The following is a 12,135-nucleotide window of genomic DNA, read 5'->3' on the forward strand; positions in this document are numbered from 1 at the left end:
TGATTGTCATGTGTCTGGTCTGATCCAGGAGAGCATGGCTTTACCATTCGCAATCATTTGCACAAAGAAAACAAAGAAAGGGCAAATGATACAGTACTGTACCTCCATGGTCTGAGACTGGTGCATGGCTTTGATTGCATTCTGTGCCATTGCCCTTGTAGAAAATGTGACAAACGCACAGCCTGTGGGAACAAGGGGACAGGGAGCAGGAAAGACAAAAAACAACAAGACAAAAGGGTTGGACGCTTGTTAAACCAACACAGTCTACGAGAACGGCCACAAGACGACACTGTTCTCAGTAGTACATAAAAATAAACAACTTCTCTAGTTTATTTATCGACAGTGCTGACTTGCTAATCTGACCATAGATGGAAGAAAAAAAATTAGGTGGGAATGGGTGAGGTGAAGGGTTTTTCTTTAACTTGTTTGTTTTTTCCCTTTTTTTTTTTCTGTTTTGTTTTGTTTCAGTTTTTGTTCTTTAGCCACAGGGTTTGAAATAAGTAAGGCTTTTATGTAGCCTTTGGATTGCATAGTTAAGTCTATTCAGACCATGCATTAACAATTGCTTGCTCTGGCTTTTGTGCAGGTAAACTGTGGATAGTGAATAAATGACTGGCATCACTGACAGCTCAACTGGGAATTTAATAAAGGGGTCCATAACATCACACATTACTGTGATGCACCAAGAATGATCATACAAATAAGGATGAGAAAAACTCCACTGTGTAGCCTGTGACTATGTGTGAAAAGACTCAGACGAAATTCAGTAATGTAGGTGGAATCTCAACATTTAAGAAAATAACATATTAAAAATAAAAATATTTATGATTTTTGTTTCTCTGAGTCCTAGGTACAAGTATAACTCTTTGATCCATGAAACCTACAACCAACTAGAACAACTCTGAAGCTACATGCATGAATAACGGAAAAATCACTTTTTTTTTCCCTTCTCAGCCTTTTAAATCATAATGAAAAGCCAGTAGGCTAATGCCTAGGCTATTTTTCCACCCTTTTACTACTGTCTGCCATACCTACACTGGGCATGGTACAGTTCAACTTTTTTAGTGCATGACTCACTGCCCTTTTGGCTAATAAAAACATTGCCTCCTGAGATTTACATTTTATTCTTCATGCACCCTTGGGCATCTTAAAGAAAAAGACTGTGAAATTAATGCCGATTCAGGCTGATTTTGTAATAATACCATGGCACACTAAAAGCTTAGCTAAAGCAACACAGACTTATTTCACTTGTGATCTCTAATGACTTTAAAAGTGCATTGATTTTCAGCTCCCTTAGCCTTGCACAGTTTGAACTTAGGTTTCAGAGAATAATTTAGTGTTCCACTCAATTTCCTCAAAACATTATTATTATTACTACTTAAAAGATTTGCAAATGAAGCAGATCTAAGCACTGAGAGGCTAAAGCATATTGTCATTTTAGAGCTAATGCATGAAAACTACATTCTGGCATAAAAAATACAAAATTGTTGCCCCTGTGGCCAATGGGCAAAATAAACCATTTTGCAATCCAACAAGCAACAGATTGTTTGGTTTATGCAAATCAATTTGAGGCATAAAATACCTTTTCTTTTTAGCTCTGTGTGTACCTGGTAAGATTATCAAGTCAAGACTGTATTTACATTTTAATCAAACAACAGTAAGAGAAAGCAATGCCTGATCGTTACCCAAAAGCACTACATCTAGTCATGAAAATAAAGTCAATGCATTTTTGCATCATGCGGTATTTTTTTCTTCTTTAATGTAAAGGCCCTTGATTCAAAACAACCTAAGCTGGGCTTTTGTACCTCTGGCTGATAGGTGAGCATCATAAAATCAAAAGTGAGAATTCTTTTACCCAAACTTCATGGCACCATTGAGACTCTATGCATTTCTTAAGTAACAAAACAGCTGATGATGTCTTACTACCACTTAGCCACCCTACATGTTACTATACTGTTCTTGTTCAGCTACAAATTTCTGTCAAAGAATATGATGTGACAAACCAGCTTTCTGTACAGCAATCTAGACAAAATGTGCAGTAGAAAGGTAAATAAACTACAGTACCTCTGCTTAGATTCCATATTGCTGCTGTGTACTAAAATTAAAGAGGCCCAAATTTACCATAAGTCTCAAAGTAATCTCTCTTAATACCAGTTCTGTTATCACCATTAACAGAGGAAATAACACCAAGCATTTTCATTTCTTGTCTTGCAAATTCAATGGAGGATGAGCATAAATAGAGATACACTGGAGGGCATGCAAGGGACCCCATACAGAGCCTTGAATAATATTGTTGATAATGGTCAAGAAACTGCTTCATTCACTTCTTTGGCTCTCATTATCCAGGAGTGTGTACCATAGTGACAATTACTGAATGGAGGTTTTGAATGCATAAGAAGCATGTAAAATGTCAACAAAAATCAATAAGACACAGTTTATGCATTTATCACAATTTCTCCCCAGCAGTTCTGCTGTAAGTAACTTACTGAGAGACGCTGCAATTAGCAGGTCTCAAAAGAAATGCGAATCAGCAGAGAAATAAGCTGCATTCCTCTCAACATAAAGCAGACTCTCTCTTCCCTCCCTTAAGCTTTTTCTCTTTTTAACCACAGATCTGAGCTTTCGGGGACTTTCAGTGTCCAACTTCACTGCAAAGCCCCCTCTCTCCTCAGCCCCAAACCATTTGCATGGGTCCTGTTGCCTTTGTCATGGAGTAAAAAGACCTTCGTAGACGATTTCTGTACCAATTTGAAAGAAACTTGTTCTGCCGGCAAGGGGAATGCCTGATGAATGAGGTTATGCACCCTGAATATGAGCATTTGGAAACAGCCTTCCATAGAGAGGATGGGGCTGCATTTTAATTAGGGTTTGCCAGCCAGAGGCTACAAGGTTAGGTCCCCTTGTTATCTCCAGTCAGCAGGCCATTTCCCACCGATGGACAGTGGCCATTTGCACAGTAAATACCCAATCTACCTCAATAACCACAAAAAAAATTCAGTAGACAAAGTTATTTCTAAATTATTTGAAACCCCAGACCTTCAGTGGTTACTATCAAGGTCCCCAATCAAACTCTAGCTATATATATCCATTTAAGCATATTTGCAGACATTGCAACATGTATTCACATTCAAGGGTTACTTTTCAGCTACCAAACCTGGACACTCACATACAAAATTTCTGTATCTATTTTGTGAGTGTATGTATTTTGTTATGCATGAAATATGGGAACCTATGTATTTTATTATGTGTGAACTATGGAGTCCTTTCCTTCATATCCAGATTGCCACATCAGAGCAGAGCTAAGATTATATTATAGGAATAGGTCTACTTAACTCAATCACTTCACATGCCTTTATAAGTTAGGTGTTCAGAAAACCTGTTCTGAGATCCTTGTAGTCTCTGCCATGGTCAATGGCAGGACCTTGATTTTCCTCTCTGGGGTACATATGCAAGGAGGATGGCTTTGCTGGACACCTAGAATTTAATCAGAAGTTGGCGGTCAGGGAAACTGCATTTTATTTGTTTATGTTTCTCAGAGGTCAGGGAAAACCCTTTCCAGCATCCTCTCACTCACTGTATCGCACAGATACAGGTGGTCTTTTGGGAACACACTGCCAGCTTTAGGACCGTAAATCACAATTATAAGAGGACAAGACTAATCAGATTTCATGCCTCGTGGTGCAAGGAAACAAGAAAGATTTTCGTGGCCTCTTACCTCATCCTATGAAACATGGCATTGATTGGCATGCCATGAGCTGAGATCTTCCGGACCAATAGCTACAAGCAAACTGTTTCTGTTCTACCACACTGAGTCCCAATACTTCTATTATTCCCTTCTTACTGGAGCCATGGAGCTCTCTGGGAGAAATAATGTGGAGAGGGGGATATTTCTATAGCTAAGGCCTTGAAATTACTTCCTTTTGTATCACCAGGTACTTAGCCACACCAAAACCTGGATTCTTTTGTAAATACAGCCAACCTGCAAGCCACTTTCCATTTATTTATCAGCTCTGGATTCAAAATGTCAGAGATCAGTGACAAAAGCAAAAGGGGAGGGAGAAAGGAGGTCTAAGAGTTTTAGCTGTTTCTCCAAGGCTGCCTTCTCAGCCCATACACCAGAGAAATGATTGACTGGGGAAAGGCTGCTGGAAGTAATTTCCTGCTGCAGGCAGAATTGGAGGCAGGCACCAGCCCTGTCACAGGAGATGTTTTGGAGCACATTATCACATCTGCCATCTCGGCTGAAAGAACATCTAAACTCTCAGGGTTGCTCCTTAACCCCCTCCCACCACAAAGTGAAAGAGAATTTTGAAAAAGCTGTGAAATTTGATAAGCCTCCTCCTTGATTCGTGCAATCCCAAACCTAGGGCTTGCTGCTTGGGTGATTGAATACTTGAAATATTTAAAAAATATCAGCTCTGCCCCATTTCAGCTCCCTCTTCATGTGATTCTTCTCATCTCAGGCTTTCCTAGACTGTTGTGCAATGTTCAGTCAGCAGTTCTTCCACAGTCTAACACAGTATCAATACTTGCAACCTGCAAGTGAAGGAGCACATTTTTAAGTATGGAAGCCTCAGGTAAGGTTCATACCTATACAAGAAATTCATAAAATGACTGTGGTCTAGCAGAGGGTTTTAAAGCCCTCAGTGAAGCTAAAAGGAGATGCGAAAACCTGTAGACATTGTTCGGAAGTTTAAAAAGCATGGTTTTAAAGTTCTGGAGATGAAAGAATGGCAGGTGTAAACAATTAAGAAAAAAAGAATATATACATATATATACAGTGACCCCTCTGACACAGAAAAAGACTCAAAAGATTTTCAAAACCACCTGAGCAATCACAGTGCTCTGTATGATGGCCGTGCAGCTGGTGTTGGAATGGTTTGCACCACACCTTCCCAGTTCACCAAAAACAAAGGTTTTCTTCAATTTCTGTGAAGAAACAATAGTGAAAAGCTGCCAAATATTCCCGCAAAGAGTATCTGGGATCCTCTGAGAGGAAAGCCTCTATTTAAAGAAAAGACAAGGCTAGAATAAAAAGCTGTGGAAATTGAAATGTGATCAAAATAAGCTCTAGTTGTGTTAAAATATTTCTAGATGATATTGCATAGTAGACTTTCCATTTTCTACACTGTGCCAATACAGCCCAGTCTGAAGGAAGGAACAGCCTGGGAAACAGTCATCTAATGGAGACATCATGTAAAAATCTGTCTTAGTGTTTAAAACACATTACATCTACAAATTAAGACATCAAATTGTTTATTGCAGCGACATTTGGTCATTAGGTATTGCTTAAGACACACAACAACAGGTCTGAGACCAAGTGCAACAATTCAGTCCAAAGTAAATAATTTTGAACAAGTGACAGTGAAGCTTTTCAGTTTATACAGATCAGGCACATAAAGGTAACAAAGAGGCACATCCTATAACCATGCCTGGGCTCTTCAGCTCGACTGACCTGACTACTGACCAGATGACAGGTCCCAGATTTTGAATTTCCTGAAGTTCATGGTTCCCTTGAAGCATTTCTAATTGGACATTCAATGACCACCCTGCAGAGTACAGACTTCACTAGGTGGAATTTACACAAACACAGAATCAAACGGGTACCAAAGACCACATGCTCTGACAGTGCCTTGATGACCCTCTTGTTGGAATAAAAACTTGTAAATGATTTAATTTCAGACTTCCCTCTGGGGAGGGATTGCTGCAAAGCTGCAGTAATGGAAATCTGAGATGTAGTTACTGGCCAAAGGCCAGCAGAGACGTTGGTCACTTGGATGTTTTTCTTCCTTCCCAGCTGCAAAAGAGTTTCAGCAAGGGAAAACTAAATTAAATGTGTCATAATGATTGGGAAAAATGAAAATGTTACCACATTAAAACAAAAGAAATAAGGCATAGAGGTGCTTCTGAAGAGCTATTAAAAATACAGCACTTCCACTGTCCTTATTTCCCACCACTTACTGACACACAATTCAGAAGGTGACCCTAATCCAGAGTGCTCCCATAGCTGGCACTTCATGGTTCTTTAGCTGAGAAAGGAGCAGTAAATATCCATGAGGGAAAAAAAAAGAAGGCATAAAATCTCACCTGCCCTTCCCTGCAATTAATTGTCTTGCAAATACTAATTTTCTTTTACTAATTCATCACAAAACCCCTTGAATCTGAAAGTTATGAATGAATTTTCATGAAATTAAATTGCCTGACCATGGTGTAACTCTCTATTCCATTTCTAACCTACTCTTAGAGCAAAGAAAGAATGAAAAAAACAATCCTGTAATCAATGTCTGCAGAAATGTTCACTTGTCCCATGTGCCTGGTGATGTTTTGTTAAAAAATCATACAATTAGGAGCTTGGAAGTTGTAGTGAAATGCATTCTGTGCTTTTTCACAATTTTCATGGTATATTCAACTGTCTCTACATGTTATTAGCAGGTTTTTTCAGTGCATGCTATTAACCCAATTGACTTCTGTTTTGCATCTGGTATATAAATCTGCACTTAGCAATAGAGCAGAATAATTTGCTGTGTGGTGCTCCTGTGATAAGGATAAGAGGATTTTTTTTATCATCATTATGGATGGTAATAATTCCTAGAGTGATACAGAGATATTGATTCACTGATCCAAAAAAAGCATTTTACAAAGGCAGGGAAGCATTGCTACCCTTATTTTAAGGAACAGGATAATAGAGATGATGAGAGACCAACTCACCTATTGTCAATAAAGCCCATCAGTGGCACAGCTACAAACTAAACTTGGGCATTTCTGGCTATTTTTGCTCATTCCAGCTATCACTGCACGGCTGTCTGTGCTGGCATCTCTGGTCATGTAGACATTACATAGCACTGGGAGTCAGGAGGTCTGAAAATTTCCTTAAGCCCTTTACAATAAGTGATTTAAAATCTTAATCATCTGAGGCAGTTTACTTCTGCTTTTTCATGATAATGAAGCTTAGCACATGATATCACAATCATGAATTTTTGTAAAGCATACTTAGCTCTTCAGAGAAAGTGCTGGATTAACCAACCCTGCAGGCTGAATCCTTCTCTTTGAATAATGAATCTCATACAGGCAGTGGCAAGCTTCTTTAGATAGTGCCACGAACCCTGCTAAAGCAAGGCCAGCCTCCATGGCTGCTGGCTTTCTTTATCTCTATAGCCAACAGGGTATTTTTATTTTTTAATACCTTTCACAGCTAGGAATTACGCTCTGCCAGCCAACTAATTTCGCAGGGACTATCCCAAAGCCTTCACAAAGCAATGCCTTTTGGTTGCTGCCTATTCTTGAAGCTGAACAAAATATAACAAGTTACAGGTATAAACAATGGTTCTTTCTTAGATGCAAGAGTGAATAACAAGGGGGACCTACGACTCAGGGAAAAAAAATCTCTGTGTCTTTAACTGCTCCACTACTGGAGCTCTGTGTCATTACTCTAGTCTCATTTTACAGCTGAGTTTCAAACAGCTGACAATAGGAATTTGGAGTGGGAATGTTGATGGTCCATTATCGGTAGTGACAGCAGTGGGTGCGACTTTATTAAAGTTCTGTCAACTCTTGGCTAGAAACTACAATAGAAACAACTAGTTCTGTCTTCCTCTCTCTCTCCCTTTATCTTAGCACTTATATCACACTCATCACAAAGTGTTACATTTGCTCTTGATGCCACAGGACAGGATACCTCCTTGCTGTGGGAGCCACGTGGTAAACTCCAACCCTGCATGTGGCCTTGGAGCTGAGAGCAGACTGTTACCTACCAGCACTGAGGTTGCTGTTGTAGTGTAGGCAAGGTCTAAAAGTCGACTGACATCTTGAGAGTTTTTACTATGAGAAAACCCCCAAACAACCCAGCCCACACCAAAACTGCTCTACTGAGCAGTGTAACCTGGAGCTATTCCTTGCAACTATCTCCTGGTAATGCAGATTATTTTCCTGAACCCTTTAACAAGCTCAAAAGCTGGCTTAAATACCAAGGAAGATACTTTTAAAGCTCTTTTCATCCGAGATTCCATGATGTGCACTTGTTATGCAATTGAAAAGAGATGCCAAGTGAAGTTTACTGGACCACATTTCCATCTCACTGCTGTGAGCACTGAACTGAGACCCCGAAGGCTCTGGCACAGCAGGGTCAGTGTTTTCCTCAGACAGTGACTATTTTTCATTCACCCCCCTCTGTCTAGGAGGGAAGCACACCCAAATGGGTGCTGGGAAAACAAATACTGTTTGTGGCAAAGGGAATTAACATCTTGGAAATGGTAACACAAATTAAAACTCATTAAAGACTGGGACTCTTTACAAAGATTTAACTGTATAAATTCTCCCTCTTGCTTTAGTGAAGCAGTTTTTCACCTTGTGGTTTTCCAGCCAAGGTTCCTCCACTGCAGATCTCCCTCAGCACTTCTCATTTCAACTGCAATGCCCAACAATTTTCCCAACACTTTTTCTTCATTCATGGAGTGGTGGGTTTGTGAAGCTGATAAAAATCTGCCTGAAAACCTGGTTGGCACAGCAGAACTCATTTTCAAGTGTGAACATGAGTGTGTAGAAAGCAATTTGAGTTTAACAAGGCATGATGCATGAGGGCATGATAGTCGTGATTGTGACCAAAATGAACCCAAGAGGCAAAGAGGATACAGCTCTGCTATGATTCCTGGACTGTGACCTACCTGGACTGAGATCTTCAGTCTCCAGCAGGACAGAATAGCATGTTAACTCTACAGCTGTGCTGGTGAGCAGCTGACACTGCCCTGCCTGGTTGTGACACAGTTTAGGAATCTCAGCTCTTGATTTTTGTGAGATTGCTATTCATGGCAGAACAAAACTACCCCACCAACCTTGCTTACTCTGTTGGATTTCATAATTAGCTTTTCTGTGCTCCTACTATACCCAAAGTCTGTTGAATAAAAGCAAGTGTGCAGTGGGATTTTTATGGATCCCAGGAAAGATCTATTTCTTTGTTGGGTGATGCTGACAAGTCAATTAAATCTTTTTGGGGGCTCAAAACATCTGATGCACAGATCTTGTTATTTCAGCAGTTAATTAGCTGCTTTCCCACTTGCATCTTCCATCAGCCCTTCCCTGTGCTACTTACACAATGAAATCAGGGAAGATCAGAAACACTTATATTGCCACAATGTTGGATTTAGAAAGATAATGGCAACACTCGGCTCCATCAGCAAACATTCCTTGCTAAACTGCAAGAACCAACCTCACACCTCTCCCCTAATCTTCCCAAAGGCAAAAGTCAGGATTGTGAGGCTCTTCTTGCCTGAAGGGATTGCTGCATCCCTGCCCCAAAATTTTGGGGATTGCAAAGCTTAAATGCAATTGCATAATTTTTGGGGGCTCCCTATATATTGTCAGAGTGTCTTTGCGTCAAGTCCGTATTATTGAGAAGCAGTACAGTAAGTGCTTTCAAAGAGCGCCATGAAATACAGCAGTATCTGCACCTTCCCTGCTGAAATATATAAATGTTTTATAGAAATTGGTCAAACAAACCAAACAAAAAAACTCCATGCACACTGTTGCACAAAATATTGTGGATCCTATAGCCTACTGGAAACAAATAGATCCAAAAGTAAAGAAAGAATTCTAAATCTATACTCATATCTATTTGCAAAATGGGTGCTATTACTTTTTTCTGTGCCTTTAGAAAATGTAATAAAATGCATAAACTGTGCTTTCTATGTTTTTTCTATAGAAGTGATGTTTCTCACAGCTCCACACTTACAATTACTCCCTGTGCCGTTAAGTGGCTGTGGCAGGTACCACAACATCCTTCTGCACTGACAGATGGGACTATCCCTATTTTCTTCTTTACTCAGCAACACCTGACATTTTGAAAAGATTCACACTCTGAGAATAAATTCAGGTCCATATACCATGGAGTTAATATGCAGTCTGGATCATCAATATAGGCTCATTTTTCTTCTCAATGTTTTCAGAAGGCCTTTCCCCAAAAGGCACTTTTGCACTCAAAAGGGATCACTGGCTATTGAAGTCTGTGCTGCATTTCATTTCCAAGTTCAGGTTGGTCACTTGACCACTCTTGATGGTGCTGCTTAACACCTCTCCCCAGGTTTTTGAGTTGTAGTAGGGGCACAAGATTTAAAATCTCTTTTTACAAACTTTTGTCCAAGCAAAGCTCTCAGGTTCAAGGTAACCTCTTTATTTCTCAGTTACAGCAAACCTATGTTTTGCATATAGTTACAGAAAACACAGGAATGGAGGAGAGAGATAGTGCTACAACATGGGCCAGTTCCCATGACCCTTTATGCCTTTAAGTGGTCATTTACAGTCCTGTCTTTTTTTTTTTCTTTTCTTTTTTTGACCTTGTGCTACAAAGCAGAAATGGGGTCAGAGAAGCAACTTTGATTTTGTGAGAGCAGAAAACTGAGGGTGTTTCCTCAGGGTGCAAAGGAACCTTTCCAGCTGACAAACAGGGTGATAACACAAGTTAGTATGTTGGCACCGAGACCTTTCTGACACAGGAAATAAAAGGTGATAATTTCAGTCACTGTGAAAAGTTCATGTGGATAACTTCATCACGTGGGACGTATTACAGCATAACCTCTGCTGCAGACAGCGGCTCTGCCTACCTTGGCTGTGCCATAGAGCTCCTAATTAGCACTCAAGGAAAGAGCCTTTGCAGGCTGCACACTCACCTCTGCTCAGCCCATCCGGCCCCCGGAGGATCCGACATTCTTCTATCTGGCCGAACGGAGAAAACATCACCCTGATATCATTCTCATTACACTTCTTCGAAACCATTCCTATGAACAATTTTCTGTCTTCCACAGCTAGAAGATAAAAATAATGAATGAGCAAAGGCCATTTCATCTTTTTCCTGTGATCAATGCTTCATTACCACATCAAACCAAGCTCCAGTCATGCGAGTCTGGCTCTGTAACTGAAGACAAGTCCTAAGGCAAACACTTTATACTTACAACCTCCCTTCCCCCTTTCCTCCCCCACCCCAAATATCCCGTTTTTCTTTTTCTCTCTCCTTTTTCTAGTGGTGCTTGCTGTTTATATAACATATTAATTGGGTGTCTTAGTCACTCTGCATACCCCTCCCCATCATGGCTTCTAAAAGAAAAGCATTCTCTGTTAGAGAGACTTGTAAAGATATCTTTGCATAGATTCTAATTCAGACAAATTCCCTCACCCCCCTCAGGTATGAAAGAAATCATGATGGGGTGAGGGTGAAGAAGGGATTGTGCACGTAATGATACGAGCTAATGAAAAATATTCCTGAGAAATGTTTTGAGAGAACAGCTCCTATCTCAGCTTTCAATTTCAGCCAACTTAATGCATGGCACTGAAAAGGCAGATGTGCAATGACTGCTCTGGAAAAAGAATGCATTCAATTTTTCTGCTGGTTTTTTTCAGACTGCCGCAGCGCTCTCCCCTTCAGGAGGACACAAGGATGTTCCAGGACATCACTTGAGCAACCTTTCATTTGTAATGATGCTGAGTTTGCAAAAAAAACCTGAAAAAGGTGCTTTACCTGAATTATTGGTAGAATATTTCCTGCCTGCACTGTCACCAAAACCAGCACAAGCTGGACTGCTGCAGCAGGATGCACACTGTCCTGTTAATCAAATTCAAATTTGCAGGTCTAAAGCTGGGGACTCTTGTCAGAAATGAAAGAGGTCATCAAAACTTAATTCACTCTGGAAAGACTTAAAAAAGTTAACGCACCCACCTATATATATTAAACCAAAAATCTGAAGTGCTTTTTATACAGTACATACACCAGTGCTTTCTTCTTCTCTGGAAATGGCATGTAAATCCAATTCCTTGTTAATGAGCAGACTGTCAGGATTTGTGGGGAAGCAAAGAGAGAAGGAAAGCTTTACTCCAGAGAGTCTGCACTGCACTTACTTATTTCTATTATTGTGCAAATTATTTTTGTAATGAAGTATTTTCATTTCTGGGCTTACAAAAAAAAAAGAATCTTTCCTTGCTCTCCAACTCTGTCTCCTGTATTAGTACAAGTTTGTCAAATGGAATAAATTGCAGCTGAGGAAGAAGGAATTGAGTCCATTTTTTCCAGGATTTTATTTGTGTTATACTTCAATGCTTTCAATGCATTTAATAATTTCAAGAATAACAAGAAGAGATTCATGTTTATTGATC

At 39.9% G+C, this 12,135-nt stretch overlaps 1 protein-coding gene across 12 annotated transcripts in view; it reads right to left on the bottom strand.

Moving 5' to 3' along the window:
* The window catches only part of CELF2 (CUGBP Elav-like family member 2), a 553,335-nt gene that overhangs the window by 61,902 nt on the left and 479,298 nt on the right, over nt 1-12,135 (bottom strand). For all 12 annotated transcript variants that reach the window (XM_071552839.1, XM_071552831.1, XM_071552836.1 and 9 more), the window contains 2 exons: nt 10,659-10,793; nt 103-182 (listed from right to left, as the gene is read on the bottom strand). In XM_071552839.1, the coding sequence (XP_071408940.1) occupies nt 103-182; nt 10,659-10,793 (215 nt within the window). The remainder of the gene's footprint in view (nt 1-102; nt 183-10,658; nt 10,794-12,135) is intronic.

This window comes from Pithys albifrons, chromosome 3 (genome assembly GCF_047495875.1).
Source record: "Pithys albifrons albifrons isolate INPA30051 chromosome 3, PitAlb_v1, whole genome shotgun sequence".
NCBI lineage: Eukaryota > Metazoa > Chordata > Aves > Passeriformes > Thamnophilidae > Pithys > Pithys albifrons.